The 13,483-nt window shown below is 54.9% G+C and overlaps 1 protein-coding gene across 2 annotated transcripts in view; it reads left to right on the top strand.

The window, feature by feature from the left end:
- Adgrb1 (adhesion G protein-coupled receptor B1) overlaps nt 1-13,483 on the top strand; it is a 69,949-nt gene that overhangs the window by 26,241 nt on the left and 30,225 nt on the right. For both annotated transcript variants that reach the window (XM_050145326.1, XM_050145325.1), the window contains 7 exons: nt 122-316; nt 933-1,001; nt 1,565-1,673; nt 4,051-4,194; nt 4,709-4,784; nt 4,974-5,076; nt 6,382-6,425. In XM_050145326.1, coding sequence (XP_050001283.1) covers nt 122-316; nt 933-1,001; nt 1,565-1,673; nt 4,051-4,194; nt 4,709-4,784; nt 4,974-5,076; nt 6,382-6,425 — 740 coding nt within the window. The remainder of the gene's footprint in view (nt 1-121; nt 317-932; nt 1,002-1,564; nt 1,674-4,050; nt 4,195-4,708; nt 4,785-4,973; nt 5,077-6,381; nt 6,426-13,483) is intronic.

Raw genomic sequence — 13,483 nt, 5'->3', positions numbered from 1 at the left:
ATGTCCCCACTCTTTGAACGTGAGGTTGGGACTGTGGGGGCCTCCAGGCATTAAAGCCCCTGGCCCCTACCTGCCTGTGACCTGCAGCAGTGACAGCATCCAGCCCTCTCCATCTCCCTAGACCCGAGAGCATCTGGCCAAGGCTCAGCGTGGGTTGCCAGGGGAGGGAGTCTCGGAGGTCATCCAGACCCTGCTGGAGATCTCGCAGGACGGCACCAGCTACAGCGGCGACCTGCTCTCCACCATTGATGTCCTGAGGAACATGACAGAGATATTCCGCAGGGCCTACTACAGCCCTACACCCGGGGATGTGCAGGTGACTCCCAGGGGCAGCCCCAGGGGAGAAAACTTGAGGAAATATCAGAGGAACCAACCCAGATCCCAGTCAGACTAAGTCCCAGTGTCGTCGAGTGTGGGTGGGGCTGTGACCCCACTATGATAGTGAGCTTTAAACATGATTGGTTACATGCAGAATCCTGACCTGGACATAGAATAATATCTGATCCAGATCATATACTGAGTCCCAATCCAGTTTGCATACTGAGTCCTGATCCTGGTCACAGTGACCTCTGACCCTGATGATAGACTGAACCCTATCTTTGGTCAAAGACTGAGCCTTGATCCAGACCATACTAGTTATGGATTAAGTCATCATCCTGGATCCTGCTCACACACTGAGCCCTGGCCTTGGTCACATATAAGTCCAGACCCTGATCACACACTGAGCCTTGATCTGATTCTGGCTACGCTTTGTGCTCTGACCCTGGTCCCACACAGCTTGGATCCTGGTCACTGACTGAGTCCTGATTTTGGTCACTCACTGAGCCCTGGTTCTAGTCTAAACTGAGCCCTCGTCCTAGGCCTAGGCTGAGCTGTGATCTTCATCACACACTGATGCCTTGGTCCCTTTCTCTGGCCCTTCCTATTCCTAGAACTTTGTCCAGATCATCAGCAACCTGCTGGCAGAGGAGAACCGGGACAAGTGGGAGGAGGCGCAGTTGGTATGTGTGGAGGTCTGGAGCCACCGTGTTAGCCATGGGATCAGGATAGGGGCAGGCAGCTCTAGGCCTCCTACATCCCAGGCCAGCCATGGTAGGGCCTGGCTTTGGTAGACTTTGTTTCTCCACCCATGAAAGGACAGTGGCTCTTCCCTGGGACTGAATGAGGAGAACAGGAACTTTTGTTAACATCACTGAGCAAGTCCAGAGGAGGGGGTGTGGTGACTCTCCCCAACCACTCTCTCCCTTCCAGCTGACCTCAAACCTCTTATCACACTAACCCCAAGGCAGTAGCCCTCATGGTGGGTATTTGGAACACTTTTCCTTCCTACATTGTAGGAGCCCCTGCCATGTGCCCAGCAGCAGGTCTGGGCCTCTGAGCTTGTGGGTAAAATGCAAATGGGCACTCAGAGGTCAGCAGCCTGCTACCCTGCTTTGCAAGGGAATGACCCATAGGGCCCAGAAAAAAAAGAGACTGCAGAGGAGGGGAGGAGGCAGGAGGACAAGGGAGGGCACAGGCTCCCCCCCCCCCCCAGCTTGAGCTCCTCCACCTTTCCCTACCCCAGATGGGTCCCAACGCCAAGGAGCTCTTCCGGCTCGTGGAGGACTTTGTGGATGTCATCGGCTTCCGCATGAAGGATTTGAGGGATGCCTACCAGGTGACCGACAATCTGGGTAAGCCCCCCCCCACCATGGCCTGGTTCCATGCTTCTGGTTTTCTGCCTTATTTCTCTCATCTGTAAGGAACCAATGACCCCACCCTTCTGCAGCCTCTGATTGGCATTACTTACTAGCCTGGGGCATCAGTCAAGTTCAGAGGGTTCCTATCAGGAGCCCTTTGGGACCTGGAGATCCCATGCCAGGGACCCATGCAGGAGTCCAGCCACCCGTGGGATTGAGGCTCACCTCATCCTGCCACCCCGAAGCCACCTCTGCAGCTGCTGTTTTACTGCCCTCCAGCCTATAGAACCTTGGTGCAGTGGGGCCGGGGACTAGCATTTGCCTGGTTGCAGTTTCCTCCTTCCTGTTATTGTAAGAGTGAAGCTGTAGACTGGTCAGTGGGCCTGAGAGTAACTGGTAGCTGTCCTCACAAATCCACGCCAATGCTGAGATGACCCCCTATCTGGGCGTCAGCTCTGCATCCCCCCGAGGATGTGATCCAGCCTCCCACTCTGAGTCTTCATCTTCACTAGTGCCCACTCTTCCAGCATGAGGCCCCTGTCCTCTGGCCTTGGAGTCCCCACTCTGCCCTAGACTGACACCTGTCTCCTCTCTAATTCTCCCCCCCCCACCTCCACCTCCACCAGGTCAGACTGGCCCTTTGCACTTCAGGCTGACTTTACCCTTCTTCGTCACTGGGCCTCTTGCTTACCTGACCCCTCTAGCCTAGGCCCCAGGCTCCATCAGCCTTCAGTGCCATGCCTTCCCCCAAGCTCCCAAAAGCCCCAGTGTCCATGTGAGCCTGCCATCCCAGGTCTCTAAAAGCCCAGGTCTGGGCCCGATGCTGCTTCCCCTCACAGGACCTAGGAGTCACATGTTTCTGCCTCTCTACCTCCCTGCCTTCCGCCCACACGGCCATCTTTCAGAGGGTTGCGGTCACACTCATCTCTCCCTTTGCTTTCTGCCACTTCTAGATTCTTCCCTCCCTGCCCTCTCCTCTCCTTGGGACATGTCCCTCTTTTTCTTGTCCTCTGCAGGAGGCTTGTCTGGCTACTCTGTATGGGAACATCACCCCACTTTATTGCCACTACTGACAGGCCATGTCCCCATTCCGTGAGCACCCCAGAGGGCTCTGCTGCCCACACAATCTCCTCAGCACCTGTAATGGCCCTGTGTGCAGTTGGGACCAAAAATATGTGTCAAATGAGGTGGTGTGCTCATTCCCTGGGAAACTCAGCACTGAGAGCCAGCTGGGTGCTGACATTCAGAGGGAGGCTTGTCTCTGTTCCAATGGCCTCTGTTAAGGCAGGGGCACGCCGTCATGGTCCCAGGAGGGCAGGGCCAGGTGGGGAGGCTGCTGAACCTGGCCAGGCAGAGTCGGTGGGACAGAGCAAGTGGACACAAGGACCGTGCCTGGGGTGCATGGCCTGGAGCTCAGCAGCTCCCTCTCTCCCTCATCATGACAAGTAACCCCAGGCTGTGGCAGAAGTTGAAGGGTGGAATGTGTACCCAGAGAGCATAGATGAAACTGGAAAAGCTACCTCACTTACTGGAGCCCTCCCTTTGTCTCTCAGCCCTGCCCCCTGGGCCCTTGGATCACTGGGCCAGTGCACATGCGCTGGAGGGAAGTGGGGTGGCAGGCAGGGAAGTCCTCTAGGATGTTCCCTGAGGTGGAGAAGGGACCGTCCTGCTGAGGTTGGTGCTAGGCTGGAGCCTGGTCCTGAGTGAGCTGGGAGAGCCCCCAGGGACTGGTCTGCTGCCTGGTGGAGGCTTGCCAGGCTGGGGTACAGGACAGTGGCATCCTACCTGACTACACTACCCAGAATTCTCCCTCCACACCTGCTGCTCCTCCCACCCAAATAGAGAGATCTCATGCCTGAAGCTCAGCCACCCACCCTCCTTTATAGAGAAGAGTGGGTCTCAGAGCTGACTCATGACCCCAGTGAGGTAGGGGGATGATGGGAACCAAGATGGCTGCCTAGCTCCTGTAGATCCTTCTGTGCCCACACCTTTTCCTGACCACAGTGGCTGAGTCTGAGCCTCGGTACTAACCAGGACAGACAGGGCCTGGTCGGATCTGAATCACCGAGAATAAGACTTCCTGTAGGGATTCTGGCCTGATGTCTCATACAGTCCCCACCAGCCAGCCCTAGGCTCTGTGGTTTTCGCTCATCTGGGAGTAGAGACCCGTGGAGGAACGAGTGCGTGTGGGTCCTAGGGTCTACAGGCTTGAAGCTCGTGTGTAACAGCAGCCTGGCTGTGTGGACCTTGCCCGCCCCTCTCCTCAGGAAACTTGTACCATCCTCCTGCACCAAGGCCTGCTGCCTGGGTCCCAGCTGACTGCCACTCCGGGCGAGTGATGCTCTGTTTGTGTTGCTCTCCCCCGCCTTAGTGCTCAGCATCCACAAGCTTCCGGCCAGTGGGGCCACCGACATCAGCTTCCCTATGAAGGGCTGGCGTGCCACAGGAGACTGGGCCAAGGTGCCAGAAGACAGAGTCACCGTGTCCAAAAGTGTGTTTTCCACAGGGTTGGCAGGTGAGGCTTCCGAGTGGGATGGGCCTGTTAAGAACCAGGGTCCCAGAATCTGAGGATCATCATCCTGGGATGTGTCTTGTAGGGTTTTGCGTGTTGTCTCCAGTGACAGGGAGCATCCCTGGTACACCTCGTTATTCCTGAGGTCATCTCCGTGCAGGAGCCTCTTCCTTTCCTCCATAGGAGAGTGCCTGGGACACTAAACCAGAAGTATAAGCAGACTGGAAGAGACTGGGTGGATCACACAACAAGGATATTGGTTCCCAGGGAAAGAAATGTATCTTGCTTCCCCATATCTCTTGTGGGGTCCCTTGGGGAGACTATCTAGTTCTCTCTACCCATATAGATCCAGACTAGTACCCCAGATCCCAGGTGCACCTCAACATCTGTGGTGGAATAGACTTTCTCTTGTTGGTACCTTGGATGTGAGCCAGTAGATAGGACTGTGGGGACCATTGGGATGAGGTCCAGGCTACTGGGCAGTAGCAGGGTTGGGGTAACACATGCTTCCTTCCAGAGGCCGATGACTCATCTGTGTTCGTGGTTGGTACTGTGCTCTACCGAAATTTGGGCAGCTTCCTGGCCCTGCAAAGGTAGGTGTCATGGGAAGGGGATAGCTAGCCTGGGTTCCTATGGGAGGTCAGGAAGAAGCTGGTGGGTTGGGCATGGTGGTGACTGGTAGTGTGGGACAAAGCACTCCACTGGGACGGAGGGCTGGGGTACAGGGCTGGCTCAGTGCCATTCCACACCTCTGACAGCCTTTGATGCTTTGATGTCCCCAGGAACACTACCGTCCTCAACTCTAAGGTCATCTCCGTGACTGTGAAGCCCCCACCCCGATCTCTGCTCACGCCCTTGGAGATCGAGTTCGCCCACATGTACAACGTGAGTGCTGCCTATATGCATAGGTACACGGGCACTTCCATCAGTTCTGAGTGCATCCCTGCACATCCTTCTTGGGCACAGTCGAAGTGTTCTCATCTAAATTCCAAGTGGGGAAACCAAGTCTTAGAGTTAGGGACTCACCCAGGGCCACACAACAGGTTCATGTAGATAGTAAAATTCAACCCCTTTCGGACCTGCCCCCTGACTCTAGCCCACTCCAGACCCTGATCCCTGAAAGGGATCCGCTCGCAATTCCCTATGCCCACGGCTCAGGATCCTCGGGAGCTGTGTGACAGGCCATCCACCCCAAACTAAGTCTCCAGACTCCCTTCCCAGTCCACACTGCTGGGAGCATCTGAGAGCCACCTTCTGCCTGAGTCAGGGCTGATCAGCAGGCCATGTCATTCAGGACATCTGGGATGGCCGTGCCGAGAGCATCCTTCCCAGATTCCCAGGACTCCAGCCCACTACTGCTGAGCAACCCTGGCAGGTCCCCAGCTCCAAGAATTCTTTGATGGGCACAAGGAAACCGGGGGCAGGGAAATCAGTCCTCTCCTATGACTTTTCAGAGACTAGAGCTGAGGCCCCTGCAACCCGTTGTTTCTGCTTCCCGGTGGGTTGAGTAAGAACCCCAGAGGAGCAAGGCAACAGCATCACTCAGCCAGAACATGGCAGTGCCAGGCCCCAGGCCTCGGACCAGAGGTGTGGGAAGCCTCAGGAAGAAACCAAACCTGTCCTTTCCTCCTGGGTGGCCTTGGGGGAGCTGCTTACCTTCTCTACGTCTTGGCTTCTTTCCCTTTCCAAACAAGAACAAGTAACTCTCATGAATGCTCAGGGCATGGAGCTACTGTGAGCATAGACAAACCCCACCGTGGCCGTTCCCATCTCTCCAGTGCTGAGCCCAGTCAGTAGCCCTCTTGGGGATGGTGCCCTGCGATGTTCTCATGGTCCTGCTTCCAGGACCAAGGACAGCAACAGCGCCTCTTCCCTTTAGGAGCATCTAGCCCCTTCCCCTTCAGACAGGGCTTTGTCCTTCAACCCAGCTCTGTCATGGGGTCTGAACCAGAGAAGGCACAGGAACTGTTTGAAGTCATGTGTTGGGCATTGGTGGTGGGGAGAGGGTGTCAAGCCAGGTCTAACTAACCTTGATCCAGTCTTCTCTGCTTGAATTTAGTTTTTTACGTCACACGATGCAGTCTTGGGGGATGGCGCCAGCAGCATAGGTAGTGCCCCCATGAGTGTATTCAGTGACCCAGGCTATGACTAAAGGCGGCAGTGGTCCTGACTCCTCTCTCTCTCTCTTAGGGAACCACCAACCAGACTTGTATCCTGTGGGATGAGACAGATGGGTAAGTTCTTTGGGGCTTGGTGGCCCCAGGGCCCCTGGGGTAGCAGGAGAACTTGCAGTATGGTCGGTGTTAGGTAGTGGTGCCACTGTTCCCTGGTCCCCTGTCCACGGGTACACCTGCATGGCTCTCCCTTTCTTTCTGTACAGGTCTATGGCCAGCCATCCTTATTATTCTAGGGAAGTCCATGGCTCAGGGGAGGAGGGGAAGCGAGGTGTGTCCTAGCTAGATGCTGAAGTGGGGGCAAGCTGTCCTGTCCTAGGTTTGGTTTGGAGCAGGTATCAAGCATTAAAAATCAGAAATGTGTCTGTGTGGACTAAAAGAGAATCGGGGTTGAGGATCCCGAGATTCCAAATAATCAGTCGGGGCAAGGACCCCAGGTGTCTCTAGCAACATCGTATGACCCTGGACCCTGAATTTAGACATTTTTCAAGTGCATAGGGGCATAAGCCTGCTCCGGGGCACTGTCACAGAATGTAGCCTCGTGACTGGAATAAGATCCCACGTGAAGTGACAGGGAAGTGAGAAGGGGCCTCCTGAAGGGGAGGAAGTATGTGGAAGGCTGGAATAGTGTTCACGGAAGCCAGGAAGGTCGCTGTGCTTGCAGTGAAGGTTTACAAACTGGAGGCCTGGTGGTGGGCTGTGCCCGTGGGCCTTGGTGTGTGCTTAAGATGGTTTGGTTGGAAGAAGGTACAGAGACCTTGTTGTCTTCCCTGGGCCGAGTGCCATGAGAGCTCAAGTGGGCCCAGGCACTGTCAGGTGTATACCAAGCCCCAGTGCTGTGGGCTGTGCGGTGATGGACGTGTCCTAGGCAACAGGGAAGGTCCCCCGAGTGACTGTCCTGGGAAAGGAAGAAGGTTCCCAGAGAGGTGCAGTCAGAGCACCAGCAGGAAGGCTTGAAAGGCTCAAGGAGTCTGGGAAAGCATGGACCGAAGGCATCATGGAGAGGCAACGGTAGGAAGCAGTGGAACTGTTGTGTGGGAATAGTTATCTACCAGCCATCAAGTGACCGTGACCACTGGTGACTGTCCTGTGAGGTCCCAACCCTCATTTCTTCCATGCCAGGGAAGAGAAACAGTGCATAGTTTAAAAAAAAAAAAACTGGTCCAAACCAATGTCAAGTCCTGTCCTACACCAACAGGGTTCAGAAGGCTTTGCAGTAGTGTGGTACCTTTTTGAACAGGGACATGGTGGTCTCTGTATGTACATGTTGTGATTTCAACACAGAGTTCCAGTGAGCTCTGTGTGGCGCGTGACAATACTTGTGGTGACAAGTATCTCAGCAGAAGGAATAGCCATTGCCAAGGTCATGTCATGAGTGCAGAGTCAGGCCATGCTGCCTCACCTGCAGGACATGGGCCTGTGTGCTGCGGATGTGTGCTACAGATTCCTGTAGCCTGGAAGGCCAGCCTTAGGGTGTGTGTGTTCTTGCTGTCTATGGATTGCTGCAGGTGTTGTGAGTGACATGTGCTCTTTGGATAGGAGATCAGAGACGGATGCAAAAATGAAAAGTGAGAACGGTTCTCAGTTCTTGGCTTGCAGCTTCACCCTGGGACTGCCATGGGCATGTTGGGGCTTTGCAATTCACAGCTGGAAGTGACCCCTTGTGGGGACAGCCAACCTGTTCACCTTCTTAGTCCATATTGGTGCCCTGCAGAGCCCTCCCTCTTGCTAGTAATAAAGACCAGCCTCCTAGTGGGGACAGCCCCATCCATGTTTCTGACTTCTCTAGTGAGTCAAGGACACTGTCCCCTGCAAGGCCATAACCCATCAGACACCCCTTGAGTTGAGTCTCCCATTCTTGGAGCTGGCAGCTGCCTGATACTGGATGGGATCAGGGCTGTTAAACTACCATGGTGAGCCCTCAGATGTTACAAGTTAGAGTGGCCTCCACCAGTCCTGTCTCTGTGGGCAGTGACCTCAGTCACCCTAAGCATGCTGTACCCCAGCCATAGAGAAGTGGACCATGGAAGGTCAGGCCCTAGAACAGCAGAATAATACCTATAATTCAGTTTAGTGGCCCGTGCCTAAGTGGAGACACAAGTCCCCCCCCCCTCACCCCATCGATTTACAGGTCGCAAGGCCTCCAAAGGCTGTAGCCAGACGAAAACCCAGTGGTGGCTGAGGAGACTGCTCGGAGCAGGCAGTTAGAACCCTTAAGCTGAGGCTGGAGGGAGGCTGGATGGTGGATAGGCTGGCTTCTGTAACTTCCCCCGGCCCTGGTCACTCCTCTGCTCTCCGTTGAGTGGCTCTTCATGTCACAACTGGTGGTGGCCGTTGCGTTTGCTGTGACTGTGGCTTGTGAACGTGAGTGCTCCACCTTTCGTGAGTGCTCCCCCGTTGTCTAAAGTGGGATGAGTGGCAGAGCACTGGCCCACTTCCACCAGTGCCTGTTGGCCAGTGTGCCTGACCTGCCTGCTGTGTGGCCTGTGCTTGCCCTGCTTGGCTGAGGAGAGGACTAGGGACCAAGGAATGGCCTGGCCACTAGAGGGAGAGGAGCACTTCCTGTGACTGTCACCAGATAAAGGGTAACCTTTTTTTACTTTGTGACACATAACCAAATCATCCTAAACTAGGGTAGAGCCCATCCCTAGCCGGAAGTGGACTGAGACCAGACACTAGTCATACCCCTGAGTCCTGACTCTAACTGCGACATTGAGCTATAACTCTGATCAAATGCTGCTCATGGTCACAGGTTAAGCTTGCTGGGACTCTGGTCACACACTGAACCCCAGTCCTGCTCTGACATTAAATGCTGACTTTCATTGCAAACTGAGCCCCTGACCCTGGTCACATGCTTAGCACTAGTTCTGCGCGTGAACTGAGCCTTGATCCTGGCCATACACTGAGCATCGATCTGGCTCACACACTGAGTACTGACCTGATCACTTGCTGAGACCTCACCCTGGGCGCACACTGAGTCCTGATCCTTGTCACACACTAAGCTCTGACCACAGCCCCACACACTGGATGCTGACCCTCATATCACATACTGAACCCTGATCTTGGTCCTAGGCTGAGCCCTGTTCCTTGTCTCTGTTGGAACCACTGTATTTGTTGACATTCATTCATGCTTAGAGGATCACCCTGTTGTTTACATGTGATAGTGGGCAGTGTGGCATGTTCATATGGAGGACAAGCCAGAGGCCTCCACCTACAGTGTAGCTTCTCCCGCCTTCCCTCCAGGAGGGAAGACGTCCACATTGGAGACATCTGTCTAGGCTCCTTAAACGTTTGTTCAGAGCCTCTGACGTGACCCTAGTCCTTTATGCAGTATCTGTCACCCATGTCCCTGAATCTGGGTCTTGAACTCTAGGTTGGCAATAGGGTTCAAGAGTTCTGTCTCTTACCCCCCTATAGAAGCCTGGCCAGTGGCTGTGAGAGCCTGGGGTAAGAAGTGGGGAGGAAGGGGGTGATCCCTGCTGCAATACACTACTCATGCTGCATCCCCACAGGGCCCTAGCTTTGTGTGCCTCCACTGAGGGGGGCAGTGACAGTCACCTGTGTATTTCCAGAGTCTCCTGCCACTGGTTAGGATGAGGAATTATTCGCGAGCGGGTGTAGGCAGCAGGAAGCAGGGCTGGGCGGGTGAGTAGGTCATGGTAGGCATTGCTAGGCAAAGAGTGAGCAAGGTAAGCTGCTCAGGAGTGGGGGAGCAAGGTGTGGACTGTGGGGGTACAGGGTGAATGACTGAATGGGGATGAGATTCAGAGGGCAAGCAGGTGCCCGAGGAAAAGGCCAATGTCATAGTAAGCAAGGGCCAGCTTCTTCTGGCTACTCTGGCAGGTGTGCAGAGTGCCGCAGTGATGGACAGTCATACCAACTGAACTGTCTCTCCCTGTGCACGAAGGCCAGAGCTCCAACCTCAGGCATTGGCAGGGCTGTCCCTGTCCACAGAATGCTCCTTTCCAGATTCTAGATCCTTTCCTGGGTCGACTGCCAAGTCCTACTAGGTCCACCCATGTCCCTCAAAGAGCTTCCTACTGCACTGTCCTTTGTCGACCAGGGTCACTGCCAAAGAGCCTAACCGAAGGCTCAGAGGCGCCCACTGGGCCCAGTACTACCTCAGGGACCCTTTCTGGACACTGTCAAAAGCATATCTTTCAAAAGTCTGCCCCCTATTTTTGTTTGTTTATTTATTTGCTTGGTTTTTTTTTTTTTGACACACGTTTTTTCTGTGTAACCCTGGCTCACAGAGGAAACCTGATGCCCAACTTACAGCTGCTACCCTTAAAACATGGCTGAGTAGGGGCTTCGGAGTGGGTGGAGGTTTGAGTTGGGGCAGAACAGAGAGGCTTTTCCACCGTCCTTTGCTACTTCAGGGAGTCATTTGCTCTACAGATCCCTACCTTGCCCCAAGGTTCTGGACTCTTAACTGCAGTGTCCCCCCAAAGCTGAGCAGTAGGGCTCGTGGGCTCATAATGCCCACTTTAAGCAAACCTGGCCTGTACCTGCACAGAGGTCTTGTCTGACCACCTGGTTACACGGGCAAGCTTCCATCATGTTGAGCCTTGGTTTCTCCATCTGTGAAATGGACTGTTGTCGTGGTTGACAATGTGATGGATGTCAGGATTGTCCCAGAGACAACAGTAAGCCACGTGGACACAGTGCCACCTCACAGCTCTCCGTACTGACTGGAGTGCACCTTGGCAGGAGGGTGTGGAAACCCAAGGCCACAGCGTGGGGGGCGGGGGGGGCGTGTGGAGACCCAGCAGGGTGCAGCTGGAGTTGCAGCAAGTGGTCCAAGGAAAGGGAGGGAAGGAGGGAGGGAGGGAGGGCGGGAGAGAACCTGTAGGGCAGGGTGGTGGCCGTCCAGGCCATATGGTCCCTTTCTGTGATCCCAATACCTCTTTTTAGGTGTGGAGACCAGGCTCTCTGTCCTCAGAAATGACCTAGCAGAGGTAGAATTGGCGAGTATGGGTCCTGTTTTCAGATTGCAGGGCATGTGGAAAGGCAGGCACGGGAGAAGGAGGCTTGAGTGATGCGGGAACCTGCTCCTGGCCCTTGCCTAGAAGTGGTGGGATGGCGGGTCAGCTGGGTCAAATGAGCAGCGCGGTGAGCAAGGAGGGTCGTAGGCGCAAAGGCAATAGAACACTTTAACTGGCTGTCTGCTCTTACCACCCCGGCCTGTCAGGGAGCACACTGAGGCTCCTGAGAAAGGGTCCACCAGGGTGTCAAGCTAAAGACTGCTGAATTCTGGGGACAGTGTCTATCCTGCAGACAGGCTGATGTTGCCGGCAAGGCAGCATGCCCATGGCGAGCAGGTGCTCACTGGTTCCTATGAAGGAGGACATGTTGGGTAAGGTGGTGCTGTCATGCTATGGAGCTTCAGCTGGGGCAGATGGTCTCAGCATCAGCGATACACACGGCTGACTGCCTTGGTAGGCATAGTGATGATGTTGGTGCTGGTGTGGGTGATGCTGGCGCTGGCCTGGGGATGTGGTGGTGAGGGAGGAGGATTGTGTAATGTCTACGGTGATGGGGACTGGATAGGGCTGCTGTGTTGGTGCACCGAGTGGGAACAGTGGGGGATGGGGCGGCGAGAGGGGCGCTGATGACAGGGTGGTGGTGGTCATGGCTCTGTGGTCTGTGATGCTGCTGGTGGTGAAACTGTTGCATCATCCTTCGTGATGGCGCTGTTGTGGATGGGAGTGAGGGTGGCATGGCGGGGCGTGTTGATAGATAGCATAGTGAGAGGTAATGGTGGCGCCAGTGCTTCTGTTGGTGATGTCGGGGTGATGATGATGTGGTGATGGTGGTCATGGTGATGGCATTGACAACGTCAGAGGCATGGTGGAAGTCACAGAAGTGGTGTTGGCAATGTGGGACTGGCCATGCAGGTGATGATCGCTACATGATGGCCACAGAGGAGTGTCAGCAGCCTGGTAATGGTCATGGAAGTAGTATTGGTGATGCAGCAGTGGCTGTGGATATAGTGGCATGGTCTGGCTGTGGTTATGAAGGTGGTGGTGAGGTGGTGGGTATGGATGTGACATCAGAGATGTGGTGATTATGCAGGGGGTATCAGTGGCGCAGTGGTGGTTGTGGAGGTGGCGGTGATGACACGGTGGTTGTGGTGGCCGGGAGGCCGTGGTGGTGATGATATGGCAGAGGCTATATGGGTGGCAGGAATGGTGGCAGTAGCCATGGAGGTAGTGATGGTGACGTGGCAGTGGTAATACAGTGGTAGCTGTGGAGCTGTTTTGGCGGAGGTAGTGGGAGAACACTGGGGTAGGGATGGCGGCTGGTGGTAAAAACTTACTGACTGCAGATGCTATTGACCTGGGTTTGTTCACTGTCTTGGTGGTGGTTCTGAGGGTGAAGGTTGTGGGCATACGCATTGTGGGAGGAGGCTGCATCTGGAAAGATTGGCAGACTCCCTGTGGGTACCATCTCCCTTCCCCTACGGCATAGGTCATGAGTCAGGCCACAGTAACCATATGCATGTATGTGTCATACCATAGGTATGTTAGGGCAAGTCTGAGATGTTTTGGAGATGAGGCTAGACCAGTTAGGGTGGGCATGAAGTGTGCATCATCTTGAACTGGGGGAATACCATGAGGGCCCAGAGCTCCGCAAGGGTCTAGTTCAGCAGGCATCAGAATGGTAGTGCATGAGAGCTGTGGAGTCTTGGCAGTGCCCTCATGACTGGCGGTGGGGGCGTGACAGGCCAGGTGGATGTGTCTGTCGGAGCCATAGACAGGAGCCTAAGAGAGAGGCAGGGGTTTAGGGCAGGTATCAAGTACCTTCCTGAGCCAGGCTGAGTCAGCTGGACCCTGTTCAACAGGCCAGGTCACTTTAGTCAGGCTGTGGAGCCAGTGTTCACTGTCCTCAGGTTCCTCTCTCTGTCCCACAAACAGCCATGACCTATGTGTCCTGCCTGAGTAACCCGAGAGGAGCCCCTAGGCATAGAGGGGAACAGTCTGAGACCAGAAACCCCACTGCAGAGTGTCTGGCGCCAGATGAGAGAGAAGAAGAGATTGGTGTCTGGGTGCTGGGAACAGGAGAAGACTCAAAGGCCCTGCACAGACTTGAGGTGCAAAGAGGGGCTCAGATGGTGC

The sequence above is a fragment of the Alexandromys fortis genome, unplaced genomic scaffold (assembly GCF_014885135.2).
Source record: "Alexandromys fortis isolate MF-2015 unplaced genomic scaffold, M_Fortis_MF-2015_v1.1 scaffold_2_1_26212458, whole genome shotgun sequence".
In the NCBI taxonomy this organism is placed as follows: Eukaryota; Metazoa; Chordata; class Mammalia; order Rodentia; family Cricetidae; genus Alexandromys; species Alexandromys fortis.
The sequence above is the reverse complement of the archived record's forward strand: the minus strand, read 5'-3'. Positions and strand labels throughout refer to the sequence as shown.